Below are 24290 nucleotides of genomic sequence, written 5' to 3' on the forward strand. Positions count from 1 at the left end.
GTAGTAGTTGTTTTCTTGCAAAAGCACCTCTGTGGCTGGATGTGCTGAGCCAACTTGGTGCCCCCCCCTCCCCCCTAGTTGCTAGCTTGTTACAGGGGCCTTATTAGCACATGTAGAGTACAGCTCATGTATGGAAGACTCATCACATGCAGCTCTTTGAAACAAAGAATCCAAAACTTTTCCGCTCATCAGCTCCTCTCCTCAGTGATTCCTTTCAGCCTATGTAACAGTAACAGTCAATCAATCTCATTCTCATTGCTACAACTCTGATCTCAGCTCTTAACTCTCAGACTGTATCCCCTGCACTGGCATACTGCACCTGTCTAGATACACACTGACCCCTTATATGCCCAGCTATAATGCAAGCAAAAGGAAGAGTGCCTTGGGTCAAAAACAAAATTCCTACCTGTACACTTTGGAGAAAGTTTCCTCATTGACTTGGATGCCCCTGTACTGTGCCTGGGTAACCACTTCCTGGGGTGTCATGGGCATCACAAGAGGCTTGTGGGCCTCCTGGTACAGCTTATACCACTCTTGTTCGGCACTCTTTAGAACCTACAATTACAATGATGTTTATGTTACTTTCTTATTCTTGCTTTCAGTTCAGCCTTTCAGTATAAGGAAGGCATCCTGATTTATCCAGGTGTTTTTTATCATAAGTTTATCCAAGTGAGTGATGGCTGTAGATAATGATTAATGTGGTAATATATGTCTGATAAGCACTTATATGGGTGATGGAGTGACAAGGGATGAAGAGGAAACTACCACTTATCATTTTACTGTATTTCTTGGTATTACCCACAAAACTTCTGGTAGAAAGTCACTTCACAGATTAACACAAAGGTTAACAAGAGTGGCAGTGCTACGAACAATTGAAAGGAATGAGCAGAGAACAAGGGATGAATTTCTGTTTGGGGTGAAACAGGATAAGAAGTAACAAACAAACATGGGGAAAGCCTGGAGAGATATTAGTCCTGAAATTAAATGACAGACTAAAATGACATGATTATAGTAATGATAAAACTTAAGGTAATATGGGGATGTATTTCTGGAAGCACTGTACTAATGCTGCATCCTACCCTCCTCCTTACTAGGGGAATGGGGGTGCAGAGAGTTGAGGTATATTTGCATGGCCAGTAAGGCTGGCATGATTAAAATCAAATTATTACAATCACTTGATTATAATTACAATTATTTTCCAATGGAAAATAGTATTAAAAATCGGACATAATACTCTTTGTGTACTGTCTCACTTTTCAACAAAAAGCTGTTTACAGCATACAAATAGATAAAGTCACAACACACAGATGCAGTCCATTTGTTCCTGCCTCTTAAGACACTAAGACATGGTTTGTACAGATGTACATGACTTATCCCACAGCCTGGCAAAGAAAAATATCAACTAGGCAAATGTTGTTCTACGTAAATTAGTTTATCTGTCCTGTGTATTCATGTATGACTGGCGAACTAGTTTATGCATTCGGCTTCATTTTCCATCACTATTACATCACTGGTGCTGGTGAGGGATGCCTTCACACAGTGGCACCGATATGAATGGGTTGCTTTGCTGCCTGGTTATACAATAGGAGAATAAATCTAACTCTCTCCCTATCCCAGAAAGAAGGATGGGCTGCTGAAGGGCTACTTCACTACACAGTCCACCATGTTCAGCTAAGCTTGAGGCCACAAAATATCTGTACCTAACTAAATCAGGTATACTGTATAGTATTTAAGTGGTTATGGTACTACTGATGTACTAAAACCTGATAACACATTAGCTGCCAACTACTTCCACAGACATAGCACCCAATGAGGTATATCTGACTGGGCTAATTTACTTGTCTTGTGGTAATTACCAGATTTTAATTTTATTAAATCTTATGACCATGAAAAAATTTTGTGTTTAATTTTAGGAATCAGATTTCTTACAAACCCCAACAGCCAACAGTTCTTCCCACTGCACTGAATGTTCTCCCTTTCTGGTGGATTCCCTATCCAGGGACACTGGTGCCAAACTGCGATGCAGTCATCACCCTTTCCTGATGCAGTACCCACATAATACATGACTTGCAAACAACCCATTGTGCCTACACTGCAATGCAACCTCCCACAGCAATAACATTTACTCACCTCATGCACCACACTATCCCAACACAGAAAATCCTCCACCATGGCCCCAACAAAAGATCACAAAATGACCAGCGCAAGTGGCCAGTTACCAGCAGTTCAACATGTTCACATTCAATTGGTCCCAGACTTGCAACAGCATGTCAAAGTACTGATAATAAACTGTACTTTAAAACACTGTACTCATATACATACCTCCTCAGTAAGCTTTTTTTTCAATACACTTGCATTCTCCAGTGTCACCTTCTTCTTGACTAGCTCTAAACAATCTTCATATGATGCGAGGTCTTTTGCCAACCGTTCCCTTGAATTATGACATTTTAAAGCTTCGGTCACATACACGAACACCTGCAAATTGTACATATTTGCTGATGACTGTTCTACAAAAAATGCTTAATATAAACACACTTGGAAACTACACAGCCTTCATTTAAACCCTGCAATACTAGATGGCACTTAGCCTGAATAAAATCATTAGGTACTGGCAAGAACAGAATGTAAAATGAACCATCATACTTGTGGTTAATAATGTGTGTGTGTGAACGAGTGCAATGTTTACTGTTGGGGTGTTAAACAGTGCTCTTTCTTATGAATGTATAGAGATGTCTTGTCCGATTTAGTGGGGCTGCTTTTAATACGTTATCCAAGACTATTTAGTGCTCATGTACAGTATGTTGGGTAACCATATCAGTGTTTTTAAGGGCAGATATTATTGTGATTTCAACTGTGTGGGATGCCACTAATATACTGTATCATTAGCAAAAGTTTGCACACAATCCCCATATGTTGTGTCTTCTGCTTTCACTTATCTTAGGATGTCTCTTGTGACAAAGAGGTTAATTACGGCTATACCTAACTACTCCAGTTTGAAAGTCTTTCCAAAGTTCTGTATACACCAAAAATGAACTACAACACATATCAGCAGAATGAAAGTCAAAAGAGTAGAAAACTGACCAATGTCTGGTTGCATTTACATGATCAAAAAACCACCAACCACCTCAGAGATTCATACCACTGTGTTCACAATAAGACCATCACTTGGATTGGTGTATTCTATGACTAAACTCCCAGGTGTATAACCTGTATTTAGTACAGCTTTTGTAATCTACTGGAACTAAATTTTTAAAGTACTGTAATTTAAATTTGTTTTGTCAATGCTTTCTAGTTCACATCAAACCCAGCCTCATTTGTCAGTCCCTTAAATCACTATGATCCTCCTCCACCAACCCTATATCTAATGTACACCTGTTTGCTTACAGAATGGAAAAATAAGTTAGATGACAGAAAGGAAAAATAAGGTGTCAGAGGAAAAAAATAAATTAAGAAGAGATGTGAGGAAAGTATCCACAGAGCAAGTCACATTACCTGTTTCTGGTCAAATGCCGCATCAATTTTCTTCTTTGGTAGGCCAATTTCTTCTGCCCAAGTTTTGAAGTTTGACCATCGGACAGCACCACAGCTTCCTGAATTCTTCAGCTGTTTCACCTGAAGGAAAAATAATAATAATAATTACTGTACTTGCATTATACAAATAACAAATTTTCTTTAAGTCAAGGAGACATCCTAGGAGAACAGGGTAAGCCAAGGTTGGAAAAAAGCATTTCATACATGATTTAAGATAAGACGGTGATTTAAATCATGTTGTAAATGACATAAACATCATAAATGACACAAGTTTATAATGCCACCAAAAAAAAAAAAAAAAAAAAAAGCTTTACATTTGAAAAATCATGACAATTTACCCATACATAAAGCTCTGTTTCAAGCTGTCCCACAATACCGTAGCGTTTTTTTTTTTTTTTTTTTTTTTTTTTTTTTTAATGCGAGGAAGATGGAACTAAAGGCTGTGAGCCTGCAATTCCTGTTCCTTCCAAGAGAAAAACAAAATACAAGAAAGAGCCAAATTCAAGATCCAATCATTTTGAGATGCCTGGACACACTGCGTCTGAAAGACCGGAAATCACAGGAAGCAGGAAATACAGACAAAGGAAGACAGTTCCTGAGCTGACCTGTCGCATAAATGAAGGACTGAGAGTAACGGTTAACTCTTGCATCAGAGAGTTGGACAGAAAATGGATGAGAGTTTGCTGCTAAACGGGTGCTACGCACCCGTCATAGAGGTGGAGGAATACATGCAGACAGTTCAGAGGAGCAGTGACCATTGAAGTAGTGATAGAAAAGAGATAAAGACGCAACAGTGCAGCAAAGAGACAGAGGTTGAAGGGAGTCACTAAGGGGAGGAGAGTTAATTAGACGAAAAGCCTTTGACTCCACCCTATTGAGAAGAGCTGTATGTGGGGAGCCTCCCCACACATGAGAGTTGTATTCCACACAGGGGTAGATAAAACCCCTGTATAGAGTCTACAATTGTGCAGGAGTAAAGAAGGAACGGAGTCGGCTTAGCACACCCAATATCTTGGAAGCAGATTTTACAAGAGATGTAACATGATCTTTCCAAGATAAGTACCGAGTAAATGAAACCCCAAGCATGTTCAAGGATGATGCAGGATTAAGCTGAATATTATTAAACATCAGTGGGTATACCTGTGGAAGATTTCGTCAGGTTGATATGTGTAAAAACTGAGTCTCTGATGCATTAAAAACAACCAGATTATTTTTACCCCAGAGATACAAGCCAAGTCAGACATTAGGCGTGCCATAGCCTCATCCCTTGTTTGTTGAGGTAACTGCTGAGATGGACGTTGCGGGAACCAAATGGAAAGGTGAAGGGTGGAGTCATCAGCGTATGAGTGGATGGGGTTAGATGTACAGCTTAGAAGGTTATTGATGAATAAAAGGAAGAGAGTTGGTGATAGGACAGAGCCCTGAGGAACACCACTGTTGATAGATCTAGGAGAAGAACGATGGCCGTCTACAAAAGTGGCTATAGAATGACCAGAAAGGAAGCTAGCGATGAAGGCACAGATAGAAGTACAGAAACCGTGAGAGGGCAGTTTGGATATTAAAGATTTATGCCAGACTCAATCGAAAGCCTTTGAGATGTCAAGTGCAATGGCAAAGCTTTCGTCAAAGTCCCAAAAGGAGGATGACCAGGAGTCTGAAAGGTAAGCGAGAAGATCGCCAGTGGAGCGTCCCTGATGGAACCCATACTGACGATCAGAAAGAAGGTTGTGATAGGAAAGATGCTCTAAAATTTTTCTATTAAGAATTGACTCGAAAACTTTTGAGATACTGGATGTTAAAGCAACTGGATGATAGTTAGAGGGTTGGGAATGCTCACCCTTCTTTGGGACTGTATCCTCCTACTTTCTCTATACTCATTTCAAAGCCAAAGGTGGCTGTTGTGTATATATACGCAACGACTTATCTTGCTCTCATGTTCCTGAACTCGATTCTTTTGAATTCTCTACACTCTGGCTTCGGCTTTCCTGTCATTCTCTGACTAAATATATCTGCGCTGTTTACTTATCTCCTAATTCTACTATCAAAAATTCTTTGACTATCTTACTTCTACGATGGAACACATTCTATCCATTTCTCCTTTCTCTGAAATCTCCATTCTTGGAGATTTCAGTGTTCACCACCACCTTTGGCTCTCCTCTCCTTTCACTGATCCACCTGGTGAACAAGCCTACATCTTTTCTATCCTTACTGACCTAGAGCAGCTTGTACAGCACCCTACTCGTATCCCAGACTGCCTTGGAGAGAGCTCCAACATGCTTGACCTCTTCCTTACAACTAATCCTTCTGCTTACACTGTTTATCTTTTCCCTTCATTGGGCTCCTCCGATCACAACCTTATCACCTTAACCTGTCCTATCGCTCTGGTACAGCCTGCGGACCCTCGAAAGAAACGTCGTCTGTGGCACTTTGGAGCTGCGGATTGGGAGGCCCTCAGGCAGTACTTCTTTGATTTTCCCTGCAATGATTATTGCTTCCATGGCCAGGAGCCATCTGACTGTGCCTTGTGCATTACGGAGGTTATTCTCTCGGGCATGGAAGCATACATTCCTTTCTTATATCCCCTGACTAATGCAAGAAAGCCTTGATTTAATCACACTTGTTCTAATGCTGTCTGCAACAAGGAGAGGGCCTATAAAAGGTACCAGAGCCAACCCACCCCTGAATCACATCTTTTATATGTCTCTGTCCAGAATCGTGCTAAGTCTGTTCTTCGCTCTGCTAAAAATAATTTCATCCATACTAAATGCTCTCAACTCTCCAACTCGAATTCTTCCTGCTTCCTCTGGCACCTTACCAAAAACCTTTCTAACAACTTTACCTCATCATCCTTCCCTCCTCTTTTCTACTCTGATGGCTCTGTAGCTATTTCTTCTACTGATAAAGCAGATCTCTTCACTCAGACTTTCTCCTCCAATTCCACCTTAAACGATTCCGGTGCTGTTCCTCCATCACTTCCCTCCTCTGAGTTCCTCATGGCTGACATTAAAATTTCTTCAGCTGATGTATTTTCTGCCATCACTGGCCTCAATACTAATAAGGCATATGGGCCTGATGGAGTCCTTCCTGTTGTTCTCAAGAACTGTGCTTACACCCTGCCTAGGCTAACTCTTTCGCCTTTGTCTATCAACTTGTACCTTTCCTTCTTGCTGGAAGGTTGCTCTCATTCAGCCAGTCCCAAAGAAGGGTGAGCATTCCCAACCCTCTAACTATCGTCCAGTTGCTTTAACATCCAGTATCTCAAAAGTTTTCGAGTCAATTCTTAATAGAAAAATTTTAAAGCATCTTTCCTATCACAACCTTCTTTCTGATCGTCAGTATGGGTTCCGTCAGGGACGCTCCACTGGCGAACTTCTTGCCTACCTTTCAGACTCCTGGTCATCCTCCTTTTGGGACTTTGACGAAAGCTTTGCCATTGCACTTGACATCTCAAAGGCTTTCGATTGAGTCTGGCATAAATCTTTAATTTCCAAACTGCCCTCTTACAGTTTCTGTCCTTCTATCTGTGCCTTCATCGCTTGCTTCCTTTCTGGTCGTTCTATAGCCGCTTTTGTAGACGGCCATCGTTCTTCTCCTAGATCTATCAACAGTGGTGTTCCTCAGGGCTCTGTTGTACCTCTACTGGATTTCAAGGTCATTCTGTAGGACATAATCATACATCTAATACCTGGTGCTTTATCACCCATGTTCACACAATGATCTTTTCATTCAAACTTTGTCCTTCATTATCTCTACATCCACAACTTACTGCTACCAAATACACTGACATCAACTACAAAAATAAGTGACCCTCAGAACAATGTAATCCTAAAATACCGAATAAGGGCAAAAAATACTGAAGTGAACAATGAACAGATGACAAAAATATGCTTGGATGGAGAAGCAGACTTCTTACTAAACTGCAGTAAAAAAAAAAAGAAAAAAAAAAAAAAAACTGTACTCAGTGTAAAATGCACACTGCTACGGAAATTCACCCACCTTGTTCATGTTGACTTCCAGTGTAATCTGCTCTGTCAGTTTGTCTGCCATTGTCTTCATTACAGTGATTACTTGTTTTCTCACTGCAGCTCTTAGATCGTCCAAGGAGAAGAAAGATTTCAGGAGATTCCCTCGTTTACTCTTGAAATCATCTGTAACTTGCTATAAAAAGGAAACACCAACAGGGTAAAAGCAAATCATTATGAATCATCATCATCATCTACCCTCTCCCCCCAACCCCATCCCAAAAGAGAGAGAGAGAGAGATACCGTACTAGTCAAGTTTGCCCAACTGAATGTGCCACACTACCATTCACTTCCATTCAAACCCCCAGAATCCTGGCTCCACCTGATAGGTCAAACACTGTGCATGTACATTCATAAGAAAAACTATCGTTACCCTTCAGAGCTGTGCCCTATGACACAATGACGAAGAGTTGTGGAATGACAGGACAAGAAAGTCTGTACCGCAAACCCGTCAATGTCGGTTGAGAGACAGATATTAGAAGTTGTGCTAAAGGTAATAAAAGCTAAAAAGATCGTCTGGCCTCTATGTACAGAGACAATACGTTTTATTATCCGGCACTGGATTCATTAAATAAAAATATAACAAAATAATGCAGAGTCAGCAAGACACGTGCAGACAGGCAATGAGTATGTGCACCCATGCCAGATGTATGATGGTCATTCAGCCGATACTAGCCAAGTTAGTAAATTTCAAGGTAATAATATGCATTGCTTTCTACATATAATGAATACAGAGCGATTATAACCTCTTGTGCACTCTATGACATCTCCATCATGCATAACATGGATATACCACACCCCAACCGTATTAACTCTGAAGCATCCATCTGAAGCATTTAACCACCCGTCTAAAGCAAACAAATGAACTTGTGCACCCCTGCTAGACTTAAAAAGACGATGCCTATAGATTTAATACTCTTCAAAATGATTTATTTGTTGTATTCTGTAGATAATAAATAAGTGCTGAATAGTAGAAAAATAATAACCATGGCAAGTTTCATTATTAATCCCGGGCGGGGCGCTCAGCGTAACACAAATATGTACTATATATTTCCCCACCATATGGCTCATTCTTGCTCATTATTCCAACTCTTGTAATGGGATTGTGATATGGCAACTCTAGATAGAGGAGGGGCGAACAGCAAGGACCCGCCCACACAGCCCAGCTAACGTTCGTTTTGCATCGAACATTCTGGGGGTAACGATAGTTTTTCTTATGGCTGTACCTTCACACTCTATCCTGACATAGTCAATCTAATGACTGAAGCTATAAGGGGTGCCAAAGTCTGATCATACACTCCTCAGCACAAAATTTATCCTGTCAGCTTGATTGCTTGTCAGTTTCCTAGCCTCATTAGCTTCTATACCTCTCTCACACCCCTCACCATATGTATTGAAATTCTAGGCATACCCCACCTCCTCCCACCTTCAAATTTGCTCAGATATGTGCTTTTCACCATTATTCACACCCACTCTTTCCACATGCCATACCATCTAAGAAAACTTGCTTCAACTCTGCAGTCCACAAATTCCCTTACTCCGCTACTTTCATAAATCACTGCACAGTCAATCACTATGAATACAGCTATGAAATGTGGCTTTAAATTTGTAAATTATATACGCTTGTGTACAGAACTAAAATTTTCATACAATGTAACTGGTAAATATTTTCTCAATAGGCTCTATAAAGTCTGTTTATGGGGTTATTCAATTATTCACATACTGTCAAACAGCTGCTCACCTTAGTATACGTCTCCAACCATTCTTTCTTCAATTCTGAATCATTCAACTTGGCAGCAAAGAAGTCCGTGAATGGTGATGAATCAGAATTATTCCGGTACATCTCCAAATTGGAAAGGCAGCGTCCAATGAATTCAGCTAATATCAATTTTAGCAGATATTCAGCTTGTTCTTCAGTAAATTTTTTAATTTCCAGGTACACAAAGAACATTGGCTTTATCACTGCTTCACATTTCAGTGTGTGATCATCATATTTCTCTGTACTTTCTGTCATCAAGGCCTGTTTTGGGTCACTGACGAGCACCTTCACATAACGAACAATGGAATCTCTGTCCATGTACAATCTGGCAGTAGCAACAAGATTTTCCAGCCTATCCTTGACAAACTCTGGACGATTTTGAAGAGGATTATCACTGATACTCTTTACCCATGCACAACCCAGTGCAGCTATATGGGCATTGTGGTCCATGATATGTGGGTTTTTCAGCACACAAAATGTTGCAAGAAGGGAATAAAGGTTTGTGCGTACCAGAGGTTTCAGTACATCAGCAGCACCAGCAGGTACAATAGGAATGACTACATTGAACCGTGTACTTTCTTCATTTTCCTGCAGCATTACATCCATGTCCTCGGTTCCAAAACTGTCTCCACCCATATCAACATATGCTTCAATGGCTCTCTGGCTTAGAACAGTGAAAGGTGTGACAAGAATATGCTTTATTTTCATTGTCCAAGGGTTTATCTGTGAGGCATCACGCACAGGAGCGTAGACTGGGATCCCTGTCATTGTAAAATTCTTCAAAAATTCAAATTTATTCTCCCCTAAAATACTCAGGAAGTCTGGGTCTTGAAGGTCTTGCAGGGTTGATGACACTGTTATTCTACAGCACTCATCAGGTGTAGGGGGTGGAAGCTGAAGGATATTTTCTTTGTTGTTGCAATACACTTTCTTAAATTTTTCTACATCCTCAGTGAATTCACTTATTCCATGACCTTTCAACTTAAGATTCTTTAAATCATATTTCCTGGTCGTGACAGTGGTCCTTAGAATACCTTCTGCGAGCTCAATCTCACTCAGATATTTCCCCTCAGTGCCAATGAGTGTCTTACTCTCTTTCACAAGAGTGGCATATTCTGTTTCACAGGTTTTCAAATGCTTTCTGGAAAGTCTTGTTTTCACAGAATTTTCTTCACCAATTTCTGATTTCTCCTTTTCAAATAGGAATTTAAAGAGAGAATCCATCAGATCAAAAGTTTCCATGGAAACTTGCAACTTTTTCCGGTGTTTCTGAATCATCACTGAATTCCATTGACGAAACACCTGCTTCAGCAAAAGCGACATGGTAATCTGTCTGATCTCCACTGACAAGGGCTGAGGCTGTTCATCATCTACCTTCAGACATATTTCAGGCAACTTTTCAGGTTCCTCAGGGAAAAAAAGCCACTCACCCAGGTTAATCTGCTCAGTTTTCTCAGCTCCAGGCAGAATAAAGCCCCCATGGCTCAGGCTAAGTGTAACAAGGCTAGCATTCAACTCTGATGTTATGCACATAATTTGCTCTTCTATTTCACTGTTCTCCTTGGCCCAGAACAGGGAAGGCACATTGGCACTCCCATTGTGCAACAGAGATCTTATATCAATACTGTAATTGACAGGGAAATGATATCCAATACCCAACAGAAATACATCAATGGTTTTACCAACCGGTATACTCATAAGAGCAATTTCAGAGTCTGGAAGTGGCTCACCACTGTTATGATCACCATCTGTCACTATGAAAACTCTGACATACTTTTCTGAGCAGTCATTAACTTCATGTCGAACAGTTCTCAAAGCTGAAGTAAGATCTGTGCTACCAGATAAGTTGTCTTCTAGAGTGAGGTCAGTGCCCTCTCTAATAAACTCGACATTTGAAGAGAAGACAAAAATCTTGGTCCGACCTGCATAAGAGAAAGTATTATATTCTTATTAATATACACACGCAGAATAGTACAGCAAAAGAAAACAAATACTGAAACTTTTTTTTTTTTTCCCCCATATTCTAGTTACGCTGTCAATCTCTTCTCAAGTCTGACAGTGTTTTAGGTTTACTCTTTAGAAGTTTGACAAAAATCAGCCCTTTATTTGTCCATAAAGAATTTTGCCTCTGCCAAGTGCACTAGAATGGACTCATTTATTTTTCATATCTATTTTGCCAGTACTGTACTTCGAGATACAGTAGAGAATATGGGTAGTGATCTGTCCAGTATTTGTAGTTCCTTTGAGCTAAGGCTCATCTGAATATGAACCCAGTGGACTTCAGCCTGATGCTAGTCATCCCCTATATTTCCCCATCGTCTATTAGAGGGTAGGGAGGAAGCTGAGGCACATTAACATAAAATAAATAGACACCATAGCCGTCCTGTTATATCCATGTCAGCACGTGAAGACACCCCTGTCTAGCACCAACAATCTACTCTACAGTACATGTCATAAAGACAACAATGCATCACTTCTCTCACATGCCATATGCCTGAAACTGACCAATAAATTTTTCAATAAAACTTAAAACTCTGCCACTGGATTCCCTTCCTGTCACCAACCTACAGCATTTGAGTGGGATCAAAAGAACAATCTTTCATCTGATAGTAAGCACCCAAGCCAAATGAGCCACAACAGTAGAGAGAGAATTTTTTTACATGTGGCAAGAAAGATTTGGAGACACTGAAGGAATGTTTTTATCCACTTTTGACACCAGTGAAGCTTCTGAAATGGTGCGAGAAATAATCCCTGATTCAGAGATAAGTGAGTGTACAGCTTCTTGTCTCCAGTTATAATACCTCACAAGGTATGCTGACCTCCCTTTTGCAACATCCATGTCTCATTGGTTCTTCAAAATGAGCACCCAGGGAGGACATTTCAGTGCCTGTCTACAAGACCTATGGAAACTATGAAGTGCCATTCTCTTTAGATGTCATGAGTTATGCCACTTTTTGAGTGAAACTGCTCAATGCAAAATAGTGGGCGGAGGAAGCAGTGTTCTCTCTGGCAGACCCAGTCAAACTGGGTGCCTCCATGACACACTTGTAACAGTGAAAATTGCTTTTTTGGCCACTGGTGTTCTTCTTATCCACTCCTCCCCAATCAGTCCACATTGAATCTACTATACTTTGGTAATTTCCAAGCCTATTAAATTCAATCCAGTCCACTGGGGAAAAAAAAAAAAAAAACTAAGTGAAGCAATCTTCCAATCCAAGACCTTTCCATTCTTTCTGGCAACCTTGGTGATAGGAGATAGGGAAAATTGGAAATAAGCATGGAAGTACGAGAGTTGCTGCATGATAGTACTGATGATCTCCAGTTTAATGTATGCAAGTGATGCTTGGACTCTTATCAGGACACAAGAGAGGAGTTTAAATGATATATTTATATTTCTTTAAGAAGCATGTGAAGTTAAACAGATACACAGATATGAGTAAGTGAAGGAGCACTGCTACAATGATGTGGATGTGCTGGAAAGCATTAGAAGTACCTTGAGACAGTATGACTATGTGGACAGAATGGAGAGGCTAGCCAGGAAAGAGCATGCGAGCAAGTCAGAGGGGGGATGGGGATACTGAGAAAGAGACTGGCGGATGGGGTGGACAGGGTAAGGGGTGGGAGTTGGAGACAGCAGCCTGAAAGCAGAGGACAGGGTGACAAGGAGGCAATTTGTTTACAGCTACCCCATATGACTGTTTTCCAAACTATGGGCAATGGGGGGGGGGGGCCCCTCATTGTATAATATTTAAGGAGCTAAAAGATGTTCAGATTTTTGTCAAGAATGACTTGAGATCAATAACATCTATCTCTTATTTTGTAATCCAAACTTAACTCTTTTTTTGGCAGTATTTCAATTGATGGAGTGTGTGGTGAAATGCTTAGGTATGGGGGTATGGGGGTGAGATTGTTGTGGAGTGGATATGGAAGTTGTGTAGACTGGCTTGGGAAGAGGGAAGGGTTCCAGAGGACTGGAAATCAGGTATAATTGTTCCTCTGTACAAAAGAAAAGGGGAGAGAGAAGTATGTGGTAACCATAGGGGTATTTGCCTTCTTAGTGTGACTGGTAAAATATATGGTAGAATACTCATTGATAGGGTTAGGCATATGACAGAGGAGCTAGTTGGAGAAGAACAAGGGGGATTTAGGAAGGGAAAAGGGTGTGTAGATCAGATATTTGTTCTAAGATGTTTAGTGGAGAAGTATCTAGAGAAGGGAAGGAAAGTGTATGCTGCCTTCATGGACTTGGAGAAAGCTTATGACAGAATAGATAGGCAAGGTATGTGGAAGGTATTAAGAATATATGGAGTGGAGGGGAAATTGTTGAGTGCTGTGAAGAGTATGTACAAGGGAGCTAGGGCTACGGTGCGAGTGGACGGTAAGCTGAGTGAGTTCTTTGATCTCAATGTGGGACTGAAACAGGGGTGTGTGATGTCTCCATGGCTGTTTAATATATATATGGATGGGGTTGTAAAGGAGGTGCAAGGTAGGGCAGTGGATGTGGGGGTGGCCCTAATGAATGAGGGTGAGATTTGGAAGCTTCCGGTGTTGCTGTTTGCTGATGATACAGTATTGTCGAGTGAAGATGAATGGGAGTTGCAAGGTTTGGTGAATGAATTTGGGACAGTGTGTAGGAGGAGGAAGCTGAAAGTTAATGTAAACAAAAGTAAAGTTGTGGTGTTTGAGAGGAATGAAGTCAAAGAGTGTGCAGTGAGGTTGGATGGTGAGGATATGGAGAATGTGAGTGCATTCAAGTACTTGGGTAGTGTGATGAGTAAGGATGGAACTTTGGGGGATGAAGTACGTGAAAGGGTACAGCAGGGAAGAAAGGTTGTTGGTACACTGAAAGCAGTGATGAGAAATAGGAAGCTGAGTATGGAAGTTAAGAAGTCACTGCATGATGGTATTGTGATCCCTACCCTGACGTATGGAAGCGAGGCGTGGACCTTGCAACAGGGGAACAAGTCAAGAGTGAGAGCAGTGGAAATGAGTTACTTGAGAGGAGCATGTGGATTGACGTGGAGGGACAGGTTGACGAATGAAGAAGTGAAGGAACGTTGTGGGGTAGATGTGGATGTGGTTGAAAAGATTAGGAGAAATACACTGAGGTGGTTTGGACATGTGGAGAGAATGGAGAATGAGAGACTGACTAAGAGGGTGTATGTAGGTGAGGTGGAGGGAGGGAGAGGGAGGGGTAGACCGAGGATGAGGTGGAGGGATGGAGTTGAGAGGTATGTGAGGGAGGGGGGGGGGTGAGTTGGGGGGAGGGGAGTCAAATGGTGGGTGACAGAGTGACTTGGAGGCATTTTGTCTGCGGCCATCCTTTGCGGGATTAGGGCGTCGGGCTATAGATAGATAGATTTCAATTACTCCAATTCATAAATATATCAGTGAAGACTGTATGAAGATATGATTCTAAAGTTAATGATTCTATTCTAAAGTTAATGATTCTACAGAGCATTCGAACATGTGTGGACATCAGCAAATAAGCATCCAGCATTATTAGTTCAATTGTGTCAGGTATAATTATTCCCTTGTACAAAGGAAAAGGGGAAAAAGAAGTGTGTGGTAATCATAGGGGCATTTGTCTTCTTAGTATAATAGGAAAAGTGTATGGTTGGATACTTATTGACAGAGTTAGAGAAAGAACAGAGGAATTAGTTGGAGAAGAACAGGGAGGCTTTAGGAAGGGAAGAGGTTGTGTAGATCAGATATTCATTCTTAGATCTTTGGTGGAAAAGTTTCTAGAGAAGGGAAAGAAGTTGTATGCGGCTTTCATGGATTTGGAGAATGCATATGACAGGCTCAATAGAAAAGGATTGTGGAAGGTATTGAGAATATAATTATGGAGTAGATGGGAAGTTGTTGAATGCTGTTAAGAGTATGTATGATGGTGTTAAGGCTGCAGTGCGTGTGGATGGTGAACTGAGTGAATTTTTTTCTTTAAATGTTGGGTTGAAACATGGATGTGTCACGTCTCCATGGTTGTTCAATCTGTACATGGATGGGGTAATAAAAGACGTACAAGGTAGGGTAGTGGATGCTGGAGTGGCCCTGGTGAGAGAGGGTAATGTTTGGAAACTCCCTGTACTGTTGTTTGCAGATGATACTGTGTTGTTGAGTGAAGACGAAGGGGAGCTGCAAGGCTTGGTGGATGAGTTTGGGAGAGTGTGTAAGAAACGGAATCTAAAGATGAATGTAGGGAAGGGTAAAGTGATGGTCTTTGAGAGAGGTGGAGTCAGTGAATGTACAGTGAGGCTGGATGGTGAGGAATTGGAAAATGTGAGTACGTTTAAGTACTTGGGTAGTGTGATGAGTAAGGATGGAGGTTTGGAGGGTGATGTGCTTGAAAGGGTACAGCAGGGAAGAAAGGTTGCTGGTTTCTTGAAAGCAGTGATAAGAAACAGGGAAGTGAGCATGGAAGTGAAAAAGTTACTACATGGCAGTATTGTGATACCAACTCTAACGTACGGAAGTGAAGCTTGGACATTGTTGGAAGGACACAAGTCAAGAGTGAGAGCAGTGGAAATGAGTTATTTAAGAGAAGCCTGTGGAGTCACATGGAGAGACAGGCTGACAAATGAGGATATAAAGGAGTGTTGTGGTGTGGATGTGGATGTGATAGGAAGCATTAGGAGGAATACACTGAGGTGGTTTGGCCATGTGGAGAGGATGGAGGGTGAAAGACTGATGAAGAGAGTGTATGTGAGTGAGGTTGAGGGGGGGAGAGGGAGGGGGAGGCTGAGGATGAGATGGAGGGATGGGGTGGAGAGGTATGTGAGAGAGGGGTGTGAGTTGGGAGCAGGGCAGTGAAATGGCGGGGGACAGGGCGACATGGAGGCGATTTGTTTGTGGCCACCCCAAACGGGATTGAGGCGTCTGGCAATAGATAGATAGATAGTGTCACATTCAGTACTGGGAGGTATAAAATTTGTTCTCACCCGTCTGTGTGCATGGTTTGTTGTTCTTCAAGTCTATCTATTTTTCTATTGGCAGACGCCTCAATCCCGTTTGGGGTGGCCACAAACAAATCGCCTCCAAGTTGCCCTGTCCCCCGCCATCTCATTGCCCTGCTCCCAACTCACACCCCCCTCTCTCATATACCTCTCCACCCCATCCCTCCTTCTCATCCTCGGCCTCCCCCTCCCTCTTCCCCCCTCCACCTCACTCACATACACTCTCTTCGTCAGTCTTTCACCCTCCATCCTCTCCATATGACAAGAAATATTTAAATGTTTTCACCTTATACTTTGCACTTGTGTCATTTTATACACTGCACAAAAAAGGAGTAATATTTAAGAAAATTTCAAATGAAAAGCCAAGCATACAATAATTAAGTAAAATACATAAAGTTTCTTTTATGTTTCATTTCTCTAACCCCTACAAGGCGGGCGCCGTTACATAACATTCGTACGTGAGAAGGAGGGCAATGTTACATAAGGTTGGGCCATTTTTTGTCAATTCATTGGTTAAATTGGGCGATATGACAACGCTGTCCCCTACTGTCATGCAAGGTGAAGACAAAGAACATAGTAAATAATGCATTAATGACAGTGTTTTGTGGTGACAAAAGTGAGTGAGTGGGAAGTCCACCAGCCTCGCCCCACCAGGCCACACGCACAACTCTGCTCCACCTAACTCAGCCAGCTGGCACATTGTATTGCTAAGTAACACCTCTTAGCTTCGTTTTTCATCCATTTTCATTTATTTATGTATGTACAGGTTTATTCCTCAATACATTAGTGTTTGGCCATGTGGAGAGGATCGAGGGTGAAAGACTGATGAAGAGAGTGTATGTGAGTGAGGTGGAGATGGGAAGAGGGAGGCAGAGGCCGAGGATGAGATGGAGGGATGGGGTGGAGAGGTATATGAGAGAGGGGGGTGTGAGTTGGGAGCGGAGCAGTGGAATGGCGGGGGACAGGGCGACGTGGAGGCGATTTGTTTGTGGCCACCCTGAACGGGATTGAGGCATCTGGCAATAAATTGATAGATAGATAGACTTTATTGTTTTGAAAATATGCCGTCCTACACAAGTGTATACTAAATAAGTTGTCCGTCTGTAAGGGGGTTAATCATCAGTGCACAAGTGATAAGCAAAATCATAAAATTGAAACTTATAAAAAAATGTTCTTTTTCTTCTTACTACAATCTTGTAGACATTTTTTTTTTTTTTTTTTGACTCTGGGCAAAGGCTTCAAGGCCTATATCTCAGGAGCAGTTACCTATCCCAAGGCCCAGCAGTCCTCCTACACCTCCACATGTCACCACTTCGGCACTAACACCCACCGTCCAAACTGAATACAAGCTAGGGCTGTCTCATACAGGACTGGTGTATTGGTATTAGCAGGGGTATTTTTACAACAAGTCGGCGGGTCATCTGGTAGATCAGCAAAGTCTGCTTTTTATGAAATTCAAATCCTTAAACTGTTCCTTGCCCCAGCCGGGATTCGAACCTGGGTCCATCAGGACTGCAGGCCGCCTCTCTACCAATTCAGCCATTACTGAAATCTTGGAAAACACTGCCTTATGGGATTAAGACGTGGTTAAATACAGACTGAACCCCATCACTAAAATATACTTTTTATTCCTTTAAACTCCTGACAACTTTTTCAGCTCGAAAGACTTTGAATGGGGGTGGGGGGGGTGGGGGGGGAAGTGGCATGATACAGCATTTAATACGTCTTTATTACTACAGGGCCTTCCTGTTATTAATGATATGGGAGTGGCATCTGACTTTTTCATGCCTGATACTAAGACTTCTAGTAAAGATACATGGTACACTCTTTCCTATCTGACATCAACACTACGGTATATGGTCCTCAAAGGGTCTGTGCTACTATTCAAGAAGTGTACCCTCATGGTAACTCTAAAAGCAAACTCTTGACTTATCTACTTCAAAATTTCCTTCCTGCTAAAAACTCTGTTAGGCTGTCCCCTAAAAACTAGGAGATTCATCCCAACCTTCCATCTACAGTTTACCCTTGCTATAAAGGACTAACTGACGGGAGGCCTTACTCGATAAAGCAGATAGCCCATTATGTCTGATGGGTCCTCCCTTGGTGGGATTCCAAGTATGTTTGAACTAAATGAGCATAATGGCATATTCTGATACTAAAAACAAAAATAATATCCATCATACTCTAACTTGGCCCATAATTTCACCCTATTGCAACTCACTTCACAACCTTTGTCATAGTACTTCATAACTAGTACAGTATTACTACAGTCTTATTACAACTCGGCAGTCACAACAGGAAGAAGGCAATTTCAGGCCAGGTTGGAGTAAAATGGGTAGGAAACACGTACTGCACCCCATTTAACAGAAACTGTTCATTATATTAAAGGCCAGTCGGATATTGTTCATCATAGAGAAGGCCAGTGGCCTTCATAGTGTCCATTAAAACTAATGTCCACTATACCAAGGTCTGTTATAGCAAGGGTCTACTGTGCCATCCTAGTCTTCTGCCCACTTACTCTCAGTCTTTCACTTTATTCACAAGAATTTTTCTTTTTGTAACCCTCCCTACTTGTCAGTATGATTTTCACCAGAGAAATGTCAACATTGGTCAACCATACATATCTTTCTATCCTGCTTTCAAAATTCTTGATTATCCTCCTCTGAGGACTTCAGTGAGTCTTGTGCTCTGAACTAGAAATATTTAAAGCATTTACAATGTCTGGCACAAAGCTTCACATTTCTAAACTACCCTTCTCCAGTTCCTATCCTTCCATCCATGTCTTCATCTGATTCCTCTTAGGTCATTCTTGAGGTCCTGTTGCCGACAGCCATTGTTCTTCCCTTATGGCTCTAAGTATGGTCGTTCCTCAAGGTTCTGTCCTTTCAAACTTTTCATATTACAGGTACAGTATTCAAAAGGCTTTTAACGATACAGCAGCTACTGTGGTCCTATTCATCATCATCTACATATAATCCTGCGTTGCCCCAATGAGGAGCATAGAAGCCCAGGGCTAGGCAAATTGGTCGTGACATTTAAGATGAGAGTGACCAGCCTCAATCATCCCTGAGTGCCATTAAGTGATCAATAAACACCAACCATCCGTTGGATAAAAACCTGCACAGGCTCAATCCGATTAGAGCGAGTTAATTACCCATTAAACCACCAGGCGCCATAATCTGGCTATATGGTTACCACCCAGCATATTAAATGGTTTCCCAGTGTACACGAAACCATTTGGCTTGTCACTCAGTGTAGAGTCACCCATTGGCAGAAGGAAGAGGACAGAATGAAAAAAAAAGAAAGGCAGAAGAAGGAATGTAGAGCCACCCACAGGCAGAGGGAAGAGGAAAGAATGAAGCAAAGGAAGACAGAAAAGAAAGGAAGGAAGGAAGGAAAGAAGGAAGGAAGAGAGGAAAGGGGAGTCACACGAGAGCAGCATTATAATGAAGTCATTAAGTGGGTGGATGGTGAGTGCCCTTACCTACCACTAATACGCTGATAAATACATTCGTATCCATCCACTGCTGCTTTCGCCCTCCAGTATCAGTCAATTAGAATTCATCTGATGAAGCTATGGTACACATAACTTTACAATGAAAGAAACCTACACACACACACTACCACAGAATCACATCTTAATAAAACATAAACTGAGACAAACTGTAGTACTGATCAATCATACAGTTGAAAACTGATTCAGTAACAGAACAGTTCATTCCCTACAAATTCTACACACTGCAAATGCAATACCATAAGTTACAATCAGCCACTGCTCTGATTGTACTGACACTTGAAAACAAATGAAGCAAAATTACAATACCTGTCAGTTTATTTTTTATATAACTCTGCCATCCGGTTACCACATGCGGCCAAGCAGCAAACATGGAACCAGAAACATCTGCCATAAGAATGTTGAAGATATCATTAGTGGCAGCTGTGTCCCCATGTTGCAGCCGACAAGGTAGTGATTTGGGTACCCTGAGCAGCGAGTGACGTTCCCCATTGGCCTTGACTGCCTCATAAAGCTCAAAATCATCTTCTGTTGTGGCTTCCATTCCCTCCATCTAGAAAGAAAAATAAATACATAAAGTAAGCTCTCCCACATAACATTACATTACACTTTAACAGTTACACCCCTGGGAGAGGTCTGACTGCCACACTACACCATGTGGGGAGTGTGATCTTAAAAATTTCAAACACTCTACAAAAACAGAGGAAGAGAAGTAAGAATGAATGCTTATACATTGATCTTACAGAAGCTACTCTAAAAATGTAAGAGAGCAAGAGTGGTATAGTGAAGAAGGCTGTGGATGAATCAGGAGAGAGGTGGCTTGCAGTCCTAACGAAGCCATGTTTGAATCCCAGCTGGGGTGCGGGAGAGTTTAAGGTTCTGAATGGGGGGGGGGGGCCTCATCTAACATACAACCTGCCAACCTGGCAAGAATATCCCCACTAATACCAATACACCAGTTCTATATGAAACAGCTCTAATATTTACCAGATTCAATAAGGATGGTGGGTTAGCACTGAAGTGGTGACATGTGAAGGTGTACAGTATGAAGGATGACTACTGGCCCTTGAGAACAGGCTGTGAAGCCTATGCCCAGAGTATTAAAAATATAAAAAGCCCAGATTTTTTTTTTCCCTTGCACAGCTTCTTTCACCTAGCTCAGAGGCAGAAATATAGAATATTACAGCTCTATGGCATTTTCATAGCATTTCTTCATGACTAACATTATATTCCACTGTTAATATATTCCTACACTTTAGCATTCATGATAGAGATGGCAATTTTTACCTTAATTAGTGCAAAAAGAGTATAATGAGATGATGAGAGGGAATGTCATAGGGAACCTTGACCTCACACACTCAGTACCAGCCTGTTTCTTTGTTTTGGCATGGCTGTAAAAAAAAGCAGTTATCACAATGTTACTCTTTTCATAAATTCATACACAGCATAAGTTTCTTACAATACTGCACAAGGCTTACAGTCACCCCTTGCTTTTTGTGATTTCAATTTTGCCAGTTTTTGTTATTCATGGATGAGCAAGCCACCACAAAATACACTAGTTTCTGGTGTATTCCGTGATGATTTGACAAAATTTTTTGCAATAACATATAAAAATACTCTTTAACTCTGCCACTGCTGATGGCATCAGTCTTTGGAATGGGCTTAAACTGCCAGTGGCACTGATTGAGAAAACGACTCTAAAAACTGCATGAAGAATTCCAGAGAAATTTCTTTTATCTGGCATCTCATACAGACCCCAAAGCATGCACCCAAACACTTAACACCTCAGTACATACACCCTGGCAATGTTGTGTTTTTCTTGAATAACTATGCATTTATACACTAAACCCTCACTACTGTATATCTACCATCTACAGCTGGATGCCATAATCCCATGAGGGGTGGCCATTTGGCTTTGAGTTGTTTGTTTTACTGGGAGGGACACTAGCCCTCAGCCAACCCACTTGCAGACGGGTAGGGAACACATATGGGTTGCTTATACGGTTGCCATCCAGCACTGTAAATGGTTTCCTGACTTACAGGAAACCATTAGGCTTGTCACTCAATGTAAAGCCTCCTGAAAAGGAAAGAAGAGTAATAAAATGTGACAGGAAAGATAGGAGAAACAGGAAGAGATGAGAGCAGAGACAGGAAAAGAATGATTAAGGTGAAGGAAGAAGTTGGCAGCATTACATCAAGTGACTGAAAGATGGTTGCCACTACAGCTACAGTATATTACTCATTTATCTGAACTTTGGCTATGCTGTATCGACCACTGTTAGGCAACCAAACAACCTTCAGATATATTAAACAAAAAGCAAATTTATGGATGTGATGCAGCCAAAGACTGGATGAATGGTAAACAGGAATTTTTGTGTTTGTTTCTGTTCTACTGCTAATTACTGACTGAAAATATTTGACATTTACCTATAAGGTACAGTAATATAAACTCAAAAAAGAAATTAAAATGAACACCATCTATCTATCTATCTATTGCCAGACGCTTAATCCCGTACAGGGTGGCCACAAACAAATCGCCTTCACGTCGCCCTGTCCCCCACCATTTTACTGCCCTGCTCCCAATCCACACACCCCCTCTCTCATATACCTCTCCACTCCATCCCTCCATCTCATCCTCAGCCTCCCCCTCCTTCTCCCCCCCCACCACCTCACTCACATACACTCTCCTCATCAGTCTCTCACCCTCCATCCTCTCTACATGGCCAAACACAATTCCATTTTTATCCACTGAACAACATTTACAGTAATAAAAATCGAAACTGTGATTGTTGTAGTTCTCTAACAAACATCAGCTAATATCGTTAGCTTCTCCACCCAGTTAATTCAGCACTGGGCATTTACTGTACGGTACATTTCAAGTACAATATCTCTTTCAAGACTTGATTCCCATTTTTTTAAAGACTCCATGCTGGAAAGCTATGGATTCTTTTTGTAAGTTATTATACTCTGAACTGGGTCATATTAGTGAAGGGGTTAGTGACAACTCTTGCTGTTTCCCTCCCATCTGAAAAGTCTGAGCTGAAGAAAATCATCTGGAGAGAACCAGACGGAGCATCTGAGAGCACAAAACCTGCACCTTACTGTTGGTCTACGACCGAGCATTTAACCCTGCCCTGTGACCTAGATCTCTGACAGATTGTTCTCAAACTTGAAATACTGTATATCATTTCTTGCTCTTTCACTAACTCACATTGGATAAAAAAAAAAAAAAAAAAAAATGGACTGCAACTTTGACCTATGACCTCCAAACAGAATCACTTTATCTACTGCTGACCTTGAACCCTCCCACCAAGCTTGATCTGAATCAAAATCTTTTTAGTTATGGGGCCAAAACTTTGACCCTGTCCTGTGAACTGTATCTCTAGCCAACTGTTCTCATAATAATATCACTCCACCCTCTGCAAACCCTCAACCCATCCACCAAGTTATCAAAATTGTGTTAAAACTGTAAAAGCTGACCTATTACCACTAATACCAACCTATGACCTTGAGTTTTTTTTTTTTTCTCCAGCCAATAGCTACCTAGTATCAGACCCACTGGAGAATGAAACCCGTTTGTGAAAAACCCAAGGTGAGTGGCTAAGCTGCTTTAGAGTCAGGTAATGTTCAGAGAGAAGAAAATGGAGAAACTGGGGTTCTGAGAAACTGTGTTTTAGCATTTTAGCATTACGTTGTTAACTGTGCAACTTTAACTGTTGTTTTGGGTACAAAAATGTTTAACTATTATGGCTAGATCTTAATGAAGATAAAAAAAATCCTTTGTGTTTTTAAAATTATAAAGTATTTTGTCAAAGATTATGGGTGTGTTGGAGCCATCCCTACATAGTGTCTACCTACATTGATAATCATGAAAGCTCAGTTCACTTCTTGAAGATTAAACATATGCAAGCATTTTTGTCTTGTGTGCAAGGAAGAAGGAACCAAATGCTTGAAGACTGCAAAATTATTTCCTTCAAGAAAAAAATTTATAAATAAATAAATAAGCCAAATGCGAGATTAATTCATATGTCTGGACACATTCATTTATTTAATTTCGTTTATAAAGGCTCCAACGTGCTTGTATGCATCAGCCTTGGTCACCTAATGGTAGCTCTCCATGCAGCTTGATCTCTGGCAGCCTCCCTATTCAGTACGTTATCCCTGTGGTCACACTCTATGACTTAGTTCCAGGTCTTTTCAGTCTGCCTCTCGCAACCCTGCCCCAAACATTCACACTTCTCACTTTCTTCACCCAACTGTCATCCCCCATCGTCTCCACACACCCAAACCATCTCAATCTACCTTGCCTTATCACAATACCAATACACTCCAGTCCCATCCTTAAAATACTGGAGGTCACAGGCAGAAGGAAATAAAGACATGAATACAGTTCCAGAGCTGGCCTGTTGCATATATGAAATACTGCGATATCAGTCAACTCTTGTATTAAAGAGCTGGACAGAAAAAGGGCAAAAGACTGATGCCAGACTGGTGTTATATGCCTGCCA

The 24290-nt window shown here is 41.3% G+C and overlaps 1 protein-coding gene across 1 annotated transcript in view; it reads right to left on the reverse strand.

Annotated features, from left to right (window-relative positions):
- The window catches only part of LOC145401002 (uncharacterized), a 47623-nt gene that overhangs the window by 14268 nt on the left and 9065 nt on the right, over positions 1-24290 (reverse strand). Inside the window, exons 2-7 of the mRNA XM_080273359.1 lie at positions 20092-20335; positions 9295-11234; positions 7528-7689; positions 3493-3612; positions 2323-2475; positions 407-555 (exon numbers count right to left, since the gene is read on the reverse strand). Of these exons, the coding sequence (XP_080129485.1) occupies positions 407-555; positions 2323-2475; positions 3493-3612; positions 7528-7689; positions 9295-11234; positions 20092-20335 (2768 nt within the window). The remainder of the gene's footprint in view (positions 1-406; positions 556-2322; positions 2476-3492; positions 3613-7527; positions 7690-9294; positions 11235-20091; positions 20336-24290) is intronic.

The sequence above is a fragment of the Coenobita brevimanus genome, chromosome 54, assembly GCF_032717465.1.
Source record: "Coenobita brevimanus isolate Jiangsu-jjx chromosome 54, ASM3271746v2, whole genome shotgun sequence".
In the NCBI taxonomy this organism is placed as follows: Eukaryota; Metazoa; Arthropoda; class Malacostraca; order Decapoda; family Coenobitidae; genus Coenobita; species Coenobita brevimanus.